Source organism: Danaus plexippus, chromosome 20 (assembly GCF_018135715.1).
Source record: "Danaus plexippus chromosome 20, MEX_DaPlex, whole genome shotgun sequence".
Classification (NCBI taxonomy): domain Eukaryota; kingdom Metazoa; phylum Arthropoda; class Insecta; order Lepidoptera; family Nymphalidae; genus Danaus; species Danaus plexippus.
This window is the reverse complement of record NC_083550.1, coordinates 6,680,933-6,697,194: the sequence shown is the minus strand read 5'-3', so window position 1 is coordinate 6,697,194 and position 16,262 is coordinate 6,680,933. Positions and strand designations below refer to the sequence as shown.

At 39.9% G+C, this 16,262-nt stretch overlaps 3 protein-coding genes across 3 annotated transcripts in view; 2 read left to right on the top strand and 1 right to left on the bottom strand.

Annotated features, from left to right (window-relative positions):
• LOC116773824 (dystrophin, isoforms A/C/F/G/H-like) overlaps positions 1-8,449 on the top strand; it is a 228,887-nt gene extending 220,438 nt beyond the window's left edge. The window contains exons 46-62 of the mRNA XM_061523731.1: positions 2-261; positions 521-679; positions 822-958; positions 1,537-1,655; positions 1,944-2,113; positions 2,224-2,305; positions 2,375-2,498; positions 2,681-2,906; positions 3,150-3,261; positions 3,604-3,724; positions 4,207-4,342; positions 4,757-4,885; positions 5,101-5,221; positions 5,306-5,434; positions 5,751-5,895; positions 6,077-6,157; positions 6,703-8,449. Of these exons, the coding sequence (XP_061379715.1) occupies positions 2-261; positions 521-679; positions 822-958; positions 1,537-1,655; positions 1,944-2,113; positions 2,224-2,305; positions 2,375-2,498; positions 2,681-2,906; positions 3,150-3,261; positions 3,604-3,724; positions 4,207-4,342; positions 4,757-4,885; positions 5,101-5,221; positions 5,306-5,434; positions 5,751-5,895; positions 6,077-6,157; positions 6,703-6,833 (2,382 nt within the window). The 3' untranslated portion in view covers positions 6,834-8,449. The remainder of the gene's footprint in view (position 1; positions 262-520; positions 680-821; positions 959-1,536; positions 1,656-1,943; positions 2,114-2,223; positions 2,306-2,374; positions 2,499-2,680; positions 2,907-3,149; positions 3,262-3,603; positions 3,725-4,206; positions 4,343-4,756; positions 4,886-5,100; positions 5,222-5,305; positions 5,435-5,750; positions 5,896-6,076; positions 6,158-6,702) is intronic.
• A 1,602-nt stretch (positions 8,450-10,051) lies between these two features.
• Positions 10,052-11,300, bottom strand: LOC133319447 (cyclin-dependent kinases regulatory subunit-like). Its single transcript, XM_061523911.1, has 2 exons — positions 11,129-11,300; positions 10,052-10,880 (listed from the first exon to the last, which is right to left on the bottom strand). Exons 1-2 carry the CDS (start codon positions 11,185-11,187, stop codon positions 10,658-10,660), a joined length of 282 nt encoding a protein of 93 aa, XP_061379895.1. The 5' UTR covers positions 11,188-11,300; the 3' UTR covers positions 10,052-10,657.
• A 934-nt stretch (positions 11,301-12,234) lies between these two features.
• LOC133319435 (uncharacterized) lies at positions 12,235-16,180 on the top strand. Its single transcript, XM_061523872.1, has 6 exons — positions 12,235-12,382; positions 13,768-14,269; positions 14,346-14,614; positions 14,840-15,036; positions 15,529-15,640; positions 16,010-16,180. Exons 1-6 carry the CDS (start codon positions 12,305-12,307, stop codon positions 16,121-16,123), a joined length of 1,272 nt encoding a protein of 423 aa, XP_061379856.1. The 5' UTR covers positions 12,235-12,304; the 3' UTR covers positions 16,124-16,180.
• The last annotated feature ends 82 nt before the right edge of the window (positions 16,181-16,262 follow it).

The window sequence follows — 16,262 nt, the reverse complement described above, 5'->3', positions numbered from 1 at the left end:
GCGTGTGCGCACTTTTACGACGTCTCTGGACGAGTTGTCCTCTCGCGTCCAAACAGCGGAGGCAGCACGTGCGTCATGGCGAGCCCCGGGAGACGCCCGGGATGCGCGCGCTCAGCTCGATGCGGTCTCGCGAGCAAGGGCCCAGCTGCCACCCCTCAAGAGACTGGCGGATGAACTGCGAGGGCAAGCTCAAGCCATGGCCAGGGATAATATACAGCTGCCGGAGCAGTTGGTTACGAGGTTGGACGATCTGAACACCAGGTGGGTTGTGCATCACATTTACTACCATCAGTTTTAATAAACAATGTTTAATGCAAGAAGTGACAACGTCAACACTCTAACAAAGCTATATTCTAAGTTTATTGTGTCTTCAGTCCAAGGTGTTGTAATTTGGTGATCGAATTATTCCGTTTCTGTAAACTTAGTCGTACATGCTCTATTAGTATAACTTTAACTAACTTTTTTTAAATGATTAATTGAAAATTCTGCGAAATCTGTCATGATGTTGTCTTTTGTCCAGGGTGTCAGCTCTGAGTGCTGGTGGTGAGGAGCGCGCCCGTCAGCTAGCCGGAGTCGCTCGTGACGGAGGCGCTGGGGCAGCTCAGGGTTTCCTCGCGGGTTCCGTGCGCCCTCCCTGGGAACGAGCCGTGACTCCCGCTAACGTACCGTACTACATCAAGTGAGTATCATACAAATAATTCTAACCGCCCCTTGACCTCCTTCCTTTAGGACTTAGGTGCTATCATCTGTTAACCCAAGTGAAGGTTTATGGACCGTGTGGAGCCGGAGGGTTTAAACAATTCATATGTTCCTAATTCCAGTCACGAACTCGAGACGACCCACTGGGACCATCCTAAGATGATCGAGCTGATGAATTCGTTGGCAGACCTCAACGAGGTTCGGTTCTCAGCTTACAGGACCGCTCTCAAACTGAGGACCGTGCAGAAAGCACTGTGCAGTAAGTTTAAGTTTTTAATTATACACATGAACAATGCAGAATATCATTGATTAATGTTTATCGAACAGCTCCTCGCCACGTACTATGAGCACTTACTTCATTGTCCTAATTAATATTTCGAACTGTACTTGGCATATAATTGAGCTATTCATGTCTTTAAACATTTAACCGAACTTGTTCATTGAATACGTGCTGTCCGTGAAACCAACGGGCGACGAACTGGTCGCGCTGTTCCGAGCGAGTTCCCAGCGAGGCCGCGACCGCTACATCGGACGAGAAATTATAAAGCAACAAGTTTCACTTCATTCAAATTAACACTCCTCTTAGCTTACACCGAGGATAAGAGATACAGCGGAAATGGCGGAAGATAAAGACTTGCTTATATCAAACCGAATCATGTTCAGTTGCTAAAATACTAAATAAATTTGTATTAAATGCAGACTATACGTAGCTGTTGTTAGCTAACCTATCTATTAAGAAAGAACTCGTTATTTGTGTATCTTTTGTTTTCTTTATATTGGAGTAGCTGCCGGCAAGTGCCTTCTATACGGGTTAGTTTATAATGTGTGTTTGTTCAGTGCACATGTTACAACTGCCGGCTGCCCTGGAGGCGTTCGACTCGCACGGCCTGAGAGCTCAGAACGACCGGCTCATTGACATACCAGACATGATCACTGTACTCACTTCACTCTACGAGGTGAGTGAACAATACTTGCGGCAATGTATTAAGTTACGATGACACCGAAACCGGAAAAAAACAGCTATAGGAGGACTACAAGTATATATATTGTACAGTACCACCAAAATAGATAATATGACGCCGCGGAAGTAACCCTGCTTGACTTTAAAAAAATGGAATCGGTTTTCGAATTCCAAATTTTTTTGGAATAAAATCATCCAAATAAAAATGACGTCACAATACAGTCTATAAACTGGCAATAAATGTATAACGTGAAACATGTTCTAATTTCCTTGACCAAAACAGGTGATAGCTGCGGAGAACCCGAGTCTAGTGAATGTTCCTCTGTGTCTGGATCTGTCCATCAACTGGTTGCTGAATGTGTACGACAGTCAGAGAACGGGTCAGATCAGAGTCCTCAGCTTCAAGGTGGGCCTGGTGTTGCTGTGTAAGGGGCATCTGGAAGAGAAATATAGGTCAGACCCCACTGTGATGAGAGTACCATTCAAAATGGATGGAGACATGTTTTGAATAGGAAATGCATTTCTCATACGATCATTCAGTCTTCACTGTTATCCTGTTCCAGGTATCTGTTCCGTTTGATCGCGGACCCGTCTTGTCGCGCTGACCAAAGAAAACTAGGACTTTTACTGCATGACTGTATACAGGTACGTATAAACACAGTTTATGTTGGTATAAAGTTCGCAACATGAGTGTTATACTAATATTCGTCACAGATACCGAGACAGCTGGGTGAAGTGGCCGCGTTCGGCGGGTCCAACATAGAGCCTTCAGTTCGGAGCTGCTTTGAACAAGCCTCCGTTAGAGATAACAACAAGGGGACTCTAGACAGGAAGTCGAGTAAGTGAAGCGCGGACCCCGTAAAGGGAACTCTAAATTTTATTTAGCGATGAGTTTAAACAAAACTTTCTTGGTCACCACGTGAAAGCTTTTATCGCAACTTCTCCAGGTCTCCTAAACACTAATCTAATCTCATGCTTAGATGACTATTGAGTGAATGCTTTTCCATTCAAATCTTCCAGTCGACAAAGACAAGGAAAAAGAGAAAGAGAAGGAAAAGGAGGAGGAGGAGCGAGACGCCGAGGGTCAGTTGCAGCACATCGAAGCCTTTCACTTCCTGCAGTGGTTGCAGCGCGAGCCTCAGTCCATGGTGTGGCTTCCCGTGCTGCAGCGCCTGGCCGCCGCGGAACCAGCCCGCCACCAGGCCAAGTGTAACATTTGCAAGGATTATCCTATAGTTGGCTTCCGGTGAGCAAATATCTTTCCTGCCAGATGTATGTATGAAGGATTCTTCGTTCATTTTTAAAACCAACACATCCTGAGTGTCGGGGACAGAATGTGATCTGTTCTACTCCATATTAAAGATCTTTATTTAAGAAGAACCTCTTCGTCACAAATCATAATGATTTTCTCCTATTTTGCCTTTGATCCGGGATAGGACAACAAGTTTAGCTACTGGCGCCATTAATGATCGTATTTGTTGTCTTTCAGATATCGCTGTCTGAAGTGCTTCAACTTCGACATGTGTCAGAAATGTTTCTTCAACGGCCGCAAAGCCAAAAACCACAAGCTGACTCATCCCATGCAGGAGTACTGCACTGCTGTAAGTGATGACCTGGTCCTCTCAGGCTACGTCACCCTCATCAGTTATTACGAAACTTCCTCGAGACTTGTAACTGATATAAAGTCCGTCAATATCTGGTGGCCTTAATAACCAATTTTTTAAAATAAGCCTCTGTATTAGTCCGTTACATCTCTCGCATGAGCTGTCTATGTTTTTAAGTAATCTTTATCAAAAACTCTCTCCCGACGTGTTCATTTTGTTGAGCATGCATAACATCAAGAAGACTTATACTTTACAGGTATATCAGATTTTAATAACGTCCTCCAATCCACGGTCCTCGGGTCGTAATTCGTTTGTGAATCTTTTCCGTTCGTGTTCCAGACTACTTCCGGTGAGGACGTGCGCGACTTCACCCGAGCTCTGCGGAACAAGTTCAAGTCCGCGCGTTACTTCAAGAAACATCCCAGGGTGGGATACCTTCCCGTGCAGACTGTGCTCGAAGGTGGGTTTCTTATTGCAATGGAAATGTGTCACTTTCTCTCCATTAACTCTACTAGGAGCTACATGGATTGTTACTAGGCCACGTCTCACTCTATAAAACTGTTCCGAAATAAAATAGTCCCTAGCAGATGTTTGCTACGAGATAACATTCTAGAGCCCTTCTCGCTTCTACTCTTTTCAATTTATTTTTATGAAGACTGTTATGTTTTGCCGATGACATTTTCTGTATAAAATATGTATTTCCTTGACTTAAATAATTTTATTCTGTGATTTTTTTAATTAAACGAAACCGAAGAACAACTTCATCTACCTGCTATATAAATAAAGTAATCCCTGCTCGAAGAGCCACTGCCTAGTGTTGTCAAAGCACTAAAATGAAAATATTTACACAGATTGGGACGCCATCGGTTCCATGAATATTCGACCATATGTGTTGTATAATTTCTGGTAATAAGAATCTGTATACCCCCCCTCCCCCCGCAGGTGATGCTCTGGAGTCTCCTGCTCCATCCCCTCAGCACGGCAGCAGCGCCGACGACATGCACTCGCGACTGGAACTGTACGCCTCCAGATTGGCGCAGGTGGAGCTGGGGGCTCGACCTGCCGACACTCCCGACAGGTACACAGAGACAGACAGACAGACAGACAGACAGGCAGGCAGGTTATACTGACGGTGTGATGTTAAAAGATTCAATAAAACAATACACCAGAAAGGTATGACGTCACAGCTGGCGAAGGAAGTTAGGTCCAGGTAGTCCAGGGAAGGACTTGGCAATATTATTACGATATCGATGATGGCTCTACGTTGTGTTTCAAAGTAACATTTCGTTAGCTGTTGTTTTTTTCATTTTGGCAGTTTATATAATAAGTCTTCAATTTATCAGTAATATAAACGTCCAACCGCAGACCCGGCCTCCGTAGATAACTACCCAGTCATGGTGAACATGTTGTTTTTGGACAGAATTAAATGAAATGAGATGAAATGAAATGAAAGGACTTTTGAGCTATTTTTGTATGTCTGTATGTTCGTCAGTGACGAGGAGCACGCGCTGATCGCTCAGTACTGCCTGTCCCTGAGCGGCTCGGAGGCCCCGCGCTCCCCGGAACACGTGGTCTCCGGCATACAGAGGGAACAGAGACACGAGCTGGAAGCCATGATACGGTAACAGACTTCACCTGCTATATCCTGATAGTTGGCCCTTCGGTCATCTACAGAATATTCACACAGATGAATACCTTTTCAAATGTTTTCGCTTGGTTACTATTAAACTTCAAAGTAGCTCCTTAGTCTTAGCTTCTTTTTATTTTTACAAATTTGTTATCAGATAATAAGATTAAGATTTGTTTCTGACACAATCCATATATGTAATCCATCAGAGAGCTGGAGGAGGAGAACGCCAGTCTGCAGGCGGAGTACGAGAGACTGAAGGCCAAGCAGACTCCTGGAAGCACTCCTGAAGAACTCACAGGAGATAACAGGAACGCTCCTGTCGACCAGGTGAGAGGACACACCGACACACAGACAACGACGAGTACAGACCGACAATAACATGAACAGTAACTAACGGAAACTTTCCACCAGGACATGATGGCCGAAGCTCGTCTGCTGAGACAACACAAGGGACGCCTGGAGGCTCGCATGCACATCCTGGAGGAACACAACCGACAGTTGGAAGCGCAGCTGCAGAGACTCAGAAGACTGCTGGACGAGGTAAGGCACCACAAACGGAATAGATCTTACAGATCTTCAGAATATTGTTAAGAGACGGAGTTTACTGACTGCTATTTTTAATGATATAAATCTTTATTCCTATAGACAGAATAAGTCTTTTCTGTTATTATTTAAAAATATAAGAGAATTGTTTTGTCGAGTCCCAGAGAATAATTGCTAAAATTATCTGTAAAGATATTAAACCAGATAAAAATAACTAATTTTTACATTAAAGTGTAATGTGACATCCTTCCAACCAGTCGGCGTACCAAATAACATATTTGATATCCCATACTAAATGCCCTCATTCCTCCAGCCGGGGTGTCAGTCTTCTCCGGGCGGGCAGGGCTCCCCGGGCGGGCGCGTGTCGTCCGGCACGCTACAGACGCGCTCCGTGACCGCCTCTCAGCTCGCCACCGACTCTCCCGCCAAGCTCACCAACGGCCTCTACCAGGACACGAGTCAGTATCCACACACACGTCAAGTAGCTCATGTTACACAAGCGCCCCACAGACACACCGTCACGCGCTCGTCGCGTTGAACTCGGCTCCTTCATGAATAATTTACTTGATAATTGTCTTTGATCATTGTTATATCCGTGGAGTTGTGTCCGCCATTTTGACTTGTCCGCCGTGTTGTAAGATGGCGGTCGCGAGCGCGAGCGTGAGTTGGAGCGCCCTCCGCCGCCGCCGCACGCCGTGCACTCTCTCATGCACTGCGCAGGTCAGAGCTCGCCGCGGTTGTCATGCGAGGGTTGCTGGAGGGCCGTTCCGGAGCCGCGTCTCCCATCAAAGCTGATGAACGGTTCTTCCAGCGAGCCGTCGGATGCTCCCCGTCTGTCCGTGTTAATATAGTTTCCGCTTCTCAGTTCCAGAGGCAGTGTTTTATTTTATTTTTTCAGTGCTTTGTTTTTCTTTGAGTTGCGATGTTTTTTGTGTGTATTAAATTTTATTTTGCATGTTTTTTCTGGCATGGATATTTTTTCGTCGTGTTTTACATAATCGTATTTAGTCGTCTTTGAAACATTTCTGAATATCGCCGATGCTTTATTTAATGAGTAATCATTGTTTTGTGTTCCCTCGGCCGCCTCACAGGACGCATACCATGAGGTAATGACGTTACACATACTAACTGTAATATAAAGTAAGATCAAATATTGTGAAGGTCAGTGGTGCGGATCTTGTTCCCAGACACCAGATGTACCCGGTAGTAATCGTTACAAGTTTCCTGTCCGAACAACTGTTTCAACCACCGTGTCGTATTTCCAGATGATCTCGGGAAGGCTGTGGAGGAGCTGGTGTCGGTGATGACGGAGGACGGTCACCAAGCACCCGACGTTAATCTTCCTCCTCAATACACTAACGGGAAACCGGAAGAGAAAGACAAAGATAACAAATAGGTTTACCACTGGTGTGATGCTGCGGCGTCTATCCGGGAGCCCTTCATGTCTGACAGTGCCGCGCCTCCCCTAACACGCGACCGCCCGACACTACCTCTAACATCCGACTCGTCACTAACCCGCACCTCCTCTTATCTATACAGCCCCCCCCCCTCACCGCCTCTCAGTTTCCGATGTACTTGTCGTTTGTTTCAAACACTAAGCATCGGACGTCGATCGCTCGCGACTCATCCGTATGCAACGCTTATTGTATAGATAAGGGCCTCTCGGTGCCGTAGTTGCAGTACGTGTCGTGTGGACTCCCCGCCTCTGAGCGATCCGTTTCTATTTCTCCGGTCAGCCGCGCCACTGTCAGACATGCGAGCCTCGTCTCGACCGGCACGTACCTTAATGTAAAGTACCAATTCTCCTCGATCGTCCGCAGCGATCGCTCGAGTGCATATCTTTTTGTACGGCCCACTCTCATATCACTTGTTGTATATTCTCTCATATCATTGCTCTGTGTTAGTCTGACGCGTGTATAAAATGTCACGATAAACTATCTCGTGCTTCGTATTCAACGAAATAGGAATGTTTTCTATGGAAATCTTTTTTAGGGCTTCTGAAGGCTAAAGCTTTAAGTATATCACAACCTTAGCTTTAATGCGGTCCTCGACCGCGATTCGGGTCCGGCGAGGCCTCCGGGGTCCGAGGTGTTGTTACTAGAGGGTTCGAATGTTTTCGACTCGCCATGTTATGCCATGGACGTCATGGCCGTAGTTAATGAATTCGTTGATCGGTTCTCGCAGTAGTGTTAGATGTAGCCGAGCGAACGAGCCTCATATTAATGTGCATATTTGTATGTTACTCATATCGACTTATCGAAAATGTATCCTTAGAGAATATTAATTATCAATACAAGTCTACTCACAACTCACTTTCTGTTTATCGTGCTCTGGAGTAGTGACTTCGTAGCGTTTATATCATGTAACCGAATCTTTTTAACTATCTCGAACGGCCGCCCTCCTCCTAGGTATCGGACGGGCGTCGCGTGTCGGCCCGCTCGGGTGTTTTGTATCGTGTGTACTTTGTAAGATGACGCCTACCTTATTAGATAAGATTATATTGGAGAGATGACTTTTATACGGATGTTGATAAACTGTTGAACGCTAACTTAAGTACTTCCATGTAACCATATCAAACTTTGTTCGTTTTATTATTACGTTTGATTCGATCGTGTTATTGGGAACGGTGACATGTAACAATGCTCTGTCGGACGTCAGTTAGACAGAGCATGTGACAGCTGCTCTTCTGACAGATACCGATTCTTTTTATTCACCGGTATATTTCGGTACTTTGAATCCCGTTACTTTATGTGTACGGTTATATCTAGTTTTAATTTGGCGAATATATTATAAGAATACGAAAAGCACAATTTATTAATTAATGAACGAAAAAAATATTCTATACTAATATATTATTTATAATATTATTGTAACATTTTGTTTAACGTAGGGCGGGTTTATTGTTTCTAATCGTATTATCAAAATTATATAAAATACTACTTCCGCATTTATTTGTTTTACTGTGTTCATAATGTTTTAGAAGTTAAATCCAAATAAACATTCTGCATAGTACGAGCTGTTTCATTGACTCCTTGTCCGTAAGACCCACCTTCCTCCTGCATTTGTTGAATTAAAGAAATAATATAAAAAAAAATTACCTTTACTTATTTTATTTGTTCACTTAATTCTTTGAACGTTTAATAATCTTTTAAAAAATATTCTCTATCTATGGGTAAAGTTAAAATCTTATGTATTTAGATGGTATTTACCATCTTGATTTTTCATAGCAATGGAAAGAGTTTCAATAACACAACCTAATTATAAGAAATAGTGTTCTAAATACTAGTGACTGAGATAAGTCTGTTGCTGTTTGTTAAATAAAGAAACTAAATCTCTTTCGTGGTGTTCGGACTCAGCCGTAAAGAAAAGAAACCTTAAAATGTCAAGAAACACGATACGCGGAGAAATTGATAACACAGAACGAACCGCCAAGAGTAATCAAGTCTTTACAGAGACATAAGGGTTTTGAGCATTTTAGAAGTTAAATGGAAGAAGGTGCTACTGACTGAGAGGGATGACTAATAGACTTAATGATGCTTGAAGGTATAAACCCTAGCTTTACACAACAGAAACAAATGTTTTGGTTTGAAGTACGGCCCCGATATCTTAGGTTTATTTTTGGAATGCCTACGAAATTAAAAGTTCTTCGTCTTGTCTTTGTCCCAAGCATCTTAAGATGAAGAGTATTATTTAAGACTAGAGTAGCAGTTAGTTTTAATTTCTGGATCCAGAATATAAAGGAGACTTTTTATTGATACAGACAGTCTTCGAGTCTATGAACCGATTTAAATAGAGGTGTATTATAGATATATTTTCTGTCTCTATAACCTGCTTCGCGTCGTCCCCGTCCGATCACTACTTCCAGATCAGTGTTAATAGTTGCAAGAAGTGCAACTGAAATATTGACAAATTAAAATTGACAAGGGTTTAAGGTCAGTGCAAGATTAACAAAACAGCAAGAGGAGTAGTTGATGCGGACCCTGAACTAAATAAAACCGACTTACTTTAAGCCCACTCACTATACATGTATATATTTCAACGCCCACATCAGGTCAAGGCCCTTTAAATGAATTTAATATGGGCTCTTCCGCTTAACTTAATCTGTCATTATCCAGGGCCCGATGTTAGTCTTTATATTTTTGTGCTTGTGATATGAGTCGGCTTCCCCACCTTGTATTTCCTTTGACTAGGTTTATGATGGTCAGTTTATATTCACAAGAAGATAAAAATATTATTATTCATTTATTTCCTTAAGGAATATTGTCAAAATAAACTAAACCTGCAAAGTATTTAGTTAGAAGCACATTATAGAGTATGATATATGTTACTATAATTAGTCCTTTATCATTACGTATTTATATGAGTACATTGTTGGAGACTCATTGTGCTTTTACACAAAGATTTGTATTAACAAGTTATATAGAACAATTAATAATAAAATTATTATGTGAAAATAACATCTTAAGAGAACTCAATAATATTATATTTAGGAACACAAGAAAAAACCAGAATAAATTGTTTATAGTTGAATATAGTGTAAAAAAGTCTATACAACTATACTGCTACGAATAAGTAATTATTATTGCATATGGTACAAGTTAGAAAGAAGACGAGTTTATTTAAATTATATAAAATATTTATTAACAATATAGTTTTGAAGCTCCGCAGTAAATATAATGAACATTCATTCACATACAATCAAACACTCCTCATTCCGACGCCACGACACCTCAAGTGTTCAGGTCTTAGACAATAATTATAGCCATGTTAAGGGAGACCTCGCATTATGAAGCATTTTATATACTCTGTAGAAAACAGCGACAACAGCAACTTTACATCAAAATACTTCATACATTAAGTTGGTTAAACACATTAGTACTTAACAAATTTTTAGTACTACTAGACCTGATAAAACATAATGAAAGGGAATTTCTTGATGTTGAAAAATAATTAGTTAAAAATAAAAACTGGTTATTTTTAGTTTCTATACAATCCTCTTTGTTTCAGTGAATAGCAATAATATCATTATCTGATTACTCAAGCTGTAAGGTGAAACAAATGTCATTCACTCAATAAAAGAATTTTAATGTCTATGTATTTTCTGTATATAATTCTTAAATATTTAATATAAATAAGTTATACTTCCTCTTACAATCTGTGTTAATATTTTATATTACATCAACTCATACAATATCATGGCCTATATAAATAACTTTATGCTCAGACTTTCACCGTTGAAGAAGTGGTCGCATCTAGACCATTGACGGGAGGGGGAATGTCTGTGCGAGGTCTCCTAAATAAAAGTACATGAGGTTCAGGGTTGTGTACCATGAAGTGAAGCCAGCCCGGGCTCTGTTGGACACCGAGGTTGCGCCATTCTGTTTCCGTCATGAGATGAGATTTGGGAACCAATCTCGCAATGTCGGGAGGGAGGATGACGTGTCTGCAATTAAATCGGTGTAATAATTTAAGAACAATATTTTTGTATTAAATTATTAACAAAAAAATGGGTGTTGATGGTTAGAAACCAATTTAAGCTAAAAGTAAATGAAGCTGACCAGATTAAAGAGACTAAAAAAGGTAAAATTGTTACGCTTTTTAAAATAAAACTAATAGCTACGATAAAATTAAAGTCTAACATTTATGTTATAATACATGAAACATGTAATCAACCTGTGTGAACATTCGTACCTGTATTCATAGACATCATCGTTGTAACGCTCTGAGTATTGTATTTGATCAACCGGCATTTCGTATTTAAAACTTTAACATAGATTAAGAATCTTTTTAAACACTTCCTCAAATTAACGAAGAAAATTAAAACTATCACAGCTGTTTTAACTGTCAGATGAATTTTCGGAAGTACGTTCGGTAATAACACCTGACGTTTTGATATCAAAATAAGATAATATCTATATATAAAATAAAATAATTTTATTAAGTAAACATTGGATACTTTAACAAATAAAACTATTTATGAAATAAGATTTCGTTCCTAACTTATTATCATGTATATAACACGTAATTATCAAATTATTTTTCACAATATCCTTTTTTTATAAACTTAAACGATATTCGAACGTTCTTCCTTTACATTATGGAGGGAAATGTCAAAATATTTTTTCTTGAGATATTCATCAAAAACGTTCCATTTTACGGCGAAATCGAATACTGTCGTAATTTATAAATGTTTATCATTAAACGTAAAAAAAAACTTTAAAGTTGGTTATTAAGCATATATTAAAAAAAGCACTTTTAATAATGAAAGATTATTTTTCATCAAATTTATTTTTTGGAATGAATAACAAAATTATTACAATTTTGAATATCAAAAAATACCTACGGGAAATTGCACCAATCACGGTAAGCACGCCCGTACCGATGCAACTAAGTTATTATTCAATCTAAACGACCCCACGACTGTAACAATTTAATAATGAGACACCCATGTGAAGGATGGCCATATGGTACTCTTAAAATATTGTCTAATTTATAAAAGATTCATCGTACCGCTTATTATTATAGAGAAAAATAGACCTTATATTATACAATTCTTTCATCATGTATTCGATCATTAAACATAAAAATACTTAAAAATAAACAAAAAACATGGTTATATGGTTAATAAGTCTTCATAAAATAGAATTGTAGAAATGACTTTGAGTATTGATGGGTGGTGTGATATCTTTAAGTAACAATCTTTAGTCAGTCAAGTGATGTGTCTGAAAACGTTTCTACCGTTAGTTGTCCACGTTTATTGTTAAAAATCAGTCAATGAGCGGCTGTAGTTATTGATACCGGTAGTGTCGCAAAATACTTCCACATACAGACGTTCAGTCTGTCCCCTGGTCGGTCGACGGCACCAACATGACATCTATCAGTTTGGAATTCATTCAAGATCTTCTAAAAAAAGATTATCCTGATGTCAAGATACAAGAGATGGAGGTGAGGGTTGTGATTGCTACTTACTTGTATTTTAGCCAGAATTTTTACTGTAATAGTTAAGTAGAGAATTCACTGTTAAATCTGTTGTGTTTTCTTATCTTGAATAATTTTAAACTATGTAAATCGTTTTGCTGCGAGTTTATCAAATACCGCTCGGTCTTGTCACAAAACTCAAGTATAAGAATGTTCTTGGAATTTTAAGAAGAGACCGTTACAATAATAAATCATCAATATATAATATTAATTAAAACAAGATTTATTTTGTACATCTTCAACATAATGAACATCCCTAGAAGAATGGTGACAAAAACTTTGAACATAATAAATTATTTCAATAGTTATTCTATTGCTCACATTTGTAGCAATAAAATAATAAAATTAATTTTATTAAAAATATAACTACTACGTACTACGTTCCGTTTCACTCAATCTCTCGTCATTTTACAATAATAATTAAATTATAATACACTAGATGGCGCTGTACCAATTCTTCCGGCTCCCATCCTCATTATAATATTTTTCACCTTAACCTTAAGTCTTAATCTAGCCTGGAGGAGATTTTTCTTAAAGGTGAAAGTTTAGTTATAGTGAGGATTGCACTCACCCTCTATATAAATTTATAAAGATATATATACCGACAGACGCCGAAATTATAAAGAATTTAATTTATTTGTTATAAATAAAATTTTGTATATAATATTAGTTTAGTACTTGTTAGTAATTTAATTATCAGTTAAACAATATTATACGAAACAAATACTTATATATATTCTCAACAAAAACAAAATTATTTAGAAAAGTACAGGATTTCTTGAAACCGCTGTTGAAATTTCGCTAAAATTGATATGGGACCATCTCAGAAATACGAGGAAACAACCAAAATCATCAGTTTTTTTCATATCGACCAAAAATAAAATACATTAGAATTGAGAAAGATTTTTCTTCTTGGTATTCATATTTAATGAAAATAACAGAAAAATAAAAAGACGCATTAATAATCTGCACTGATTTTAATTCGCTTTTTAAAGATTTTCGATCTATAAAACCTAATTTTTTTTCAAGTTTTCATTAAAAAAAGTTTCTTTAACGGTCATGCGACATACGAACCTCTTCAATATAAGTTTTCTAAAATTATTGAGACTATATATACATACAAATATATATAAATTAATTAATGAACGTTGTAACTAATTCACAAAAACAACCGGAAGTTGATTATTGTGAAACCATGGTGTGATATTCCTTATATTAATACCAACATTTGATTCACCCACAACGAAGGAGTATTAACTATTTATCGTATATTATAAGGAGGTCACTATATTGGTTTCCTTAATAACTTTAATGGGATGATTTGAGAACATTTTAAATGTTTGTTAACTCAGGGAGCTCCGGGTTCCAAGAGAGGTGACAACTACACTTCGATGGTGTATCGAGTAACATTAAGGGGAGTCCGCCAGCGGACAGATCAGGACGAGAAAACTGAGATATACGAGGCGTGGGAGGGATCCATCATGTATAAGTGTCTACCGGAGAGTATTTTGCGTAGGGAGGCCTTCAAAAGTGACGAGCTGTTCTGTAATGAGGTAGCGTTCTACAATAAAATATGGCCAGCCTTTACGAACTTCCAGAGCCAATGGGAGAAAGTCACCGACCCCTTGGACTGCATACCCAAATGTTACTGGGCCCAAAACGATATGGTCATTTTGGAAGACCTCAAACAGCTGGGCTACGTGATGCCTGATCGAAGGAAGGGTCTGACCATAGATCAGTGTTACTATGTATTGAAGCAGTTGTCGCACTTCCACGCCCTGTCACTCGCCATGAAATATTACGACCCGGAAGGATTTTACGATCTCGTCAATATACAGGACGGTATATCGGAAGGTAAGAATGTTTAATAGTTATTTATTTCTTGATAAGTTATACTAAATGAATTAAAATTATAAAATAATGTTCGTAGTATTCTTTTTGCCGGAAAATGAGGAATACTACAGGAATTACTACAAGGAGGCCATCAGGAACGCGATCGCTATGGTGGAGGAGGAACTTAAGGAGTCCTCCGACAGAGACAAGTACCTGGAGCCGTTCAGGCGGTTCTGTAGCGAGGAGACGTTCTTCCAATCGATGGTGGATATGGTCGCGCCCAGGGAACCGCTGGCTGTCATATGCCACGGAGACTGCTGGACCAATAACTTTTTGTTTAAAGTAGAAAATGGACAAATTGAAGGGGTCAGTGAACACACATGATACCTTAAAGATTTCACTCGTCATAACTTTACATACGGGGAGGCTATTTTTGCTATTAGTTGATTACTATATTTATTACACGTTGTCAAGTTATTTGTAAAATATATAATAGAATTCTTTTTTCTTGCTCTCCTTTTGAATTTTTATGTAGTGTCCCTTTCGCTGGGGAAGAAAGCAATATCTTTATGATATAACTCTATTTTCCAGATGTACATAGTTGACTTCCAACTGGCTCGTTACGCGTCCCCGGGTCTAGATCTGGCTCTCCTCCTGTATCTTTGTCTGGAGAGGGCCCAGCGGTCCCAGCACCTCTCCGACCTCCTACGATACTACAGCGACAACCTTCACTCCACGCTCACCCTCATGAACGGGGACACCTTGGACAAGGAGACGCTATTCGATATGTACGTATCTTATTAAGGAAATTATCTTCAATTCCTATCGCTACCTCTACCCTGCTATGACCTGCACTTTACTGTAAATAGAAAATATGCTAAGAATTGATGGAGGTGTGGAGTAACAGAGGCAAGATTCAGGAGAGTAGAACAAAGTCTATGGTAAAGAATGTTCAAGAAAGCCATTGGACAGCCAGCCAAATTAAATTGTAGAGAGAGTGCGCTGGATTTCATTCCTCCAACACCTGTTTGTCATCAGGCGACCAGGAACGGGTCTCCAGTCGTTTGTTACACTTTAAAACAGCTGACATCATACAAGAGGCGCTTGCTTACACATGCCAAAACATACTGGGATTACTATTAGACAAAAAATAATACAAAGGAAAACTAAAAACATAGGCCAAAAGAATATAAGATATAGAGATAACTAATAATTATATATCGTTGGCAGCGGGCTGCTGTTGTTATAAACTAATGTGCTGTATGTATGTCCGTGTTCAGAGTCCAGGAGGAGTTCCGCAGCAGCAGTCGGTTCGGTCTGGGGCTGGCGCTGGACATGTGTCCCATCATGACCTGCGACTCCGACGAGGCTCCCAACCTCTACCAGGCCAAGGTCTCACAGATTACACCTGCATTTAGTAGCTTTCGACCTTTTGTAGGACTCACTATGACTTTATAATGCAGGACCCTTCAGAGTTCCTACCGTTACATCTCATATGTTATCATTATCAGCCCTCGTGGACTCGCTATAAGATCCTTCAGGTTTTTGTTTATACTTGAATAAGAAACAAATTTCCCTCCAACGAGTGAAGATAAATTTCAGATTCGGCAGATTTTGAAGTTTATTTTCAAATGTTGAAACCGACTCAAGTTTATTTGGTCACGCCGAGCGCGGGACGCCTGGACGGGGGGAAACGACGTTCCGACTATGTTTGTGTGTATTACATATAAAGGAGCATGTATGTGTGTGTGTGTGTGTCAGGAGAGCGAGTCGTCTCCCGAGGTGTGTGTCCGTCCCGTGATGACGACCAACGCCGCGTGTCGCCGCAAGATGACGGACCTGGTGAGAGAGCTGGTCGACAACCAACTGCTGTGAGAGCTGGAGCTGCCGGGGGCGTGGAGGAACTCTCTTATCATTATATTATGTATTGAATTATTATTAAATCGTACGATATACTTAGAGTTTTATTTCCTGACCTCCATCCGCCGCGCCGCCGGAAGCGTTCGGGAGCGAC

Bases quoted from the DNA above. Each gene is read 5' to 3' on its own strand.
- LOC133319447 (XM_061523911.1), bottom strand. From the start codon at position 11,187: ATGCCGGTTGATCAAATACAATACTCAGAGCGTTACAACGATGATGTC. The intron at 10,881-11,128 runs GTACGAATGTTC...ATTTAATTGCAG, and splicing joins GATGATGTCTATGAATACAG to ACACGTCATCCTCCCTCCCG.
- LOC133319435 (XM_061523872.1), top strand. From the start codon at position 12,305: ATGACATCTATCAGTTTGGAATTCATTCAAGATCTTCTAAAAAAAGAT. The intron at 12,383-13,767 runs GTGAGGGTTGTG...TTGTTAACTCAG, and splicing joins TCAAGATACAAGAGATGGAG to GGAGCTCCGGGTTCCAAGAG. The intron at 14,270-14,345 runs GTAAGAATGTTT...TAATGTTCGTAG, and splicing joins ACAGGACGGTATATCGGAAG to TATTCTTTTTGCCGGAAAAT.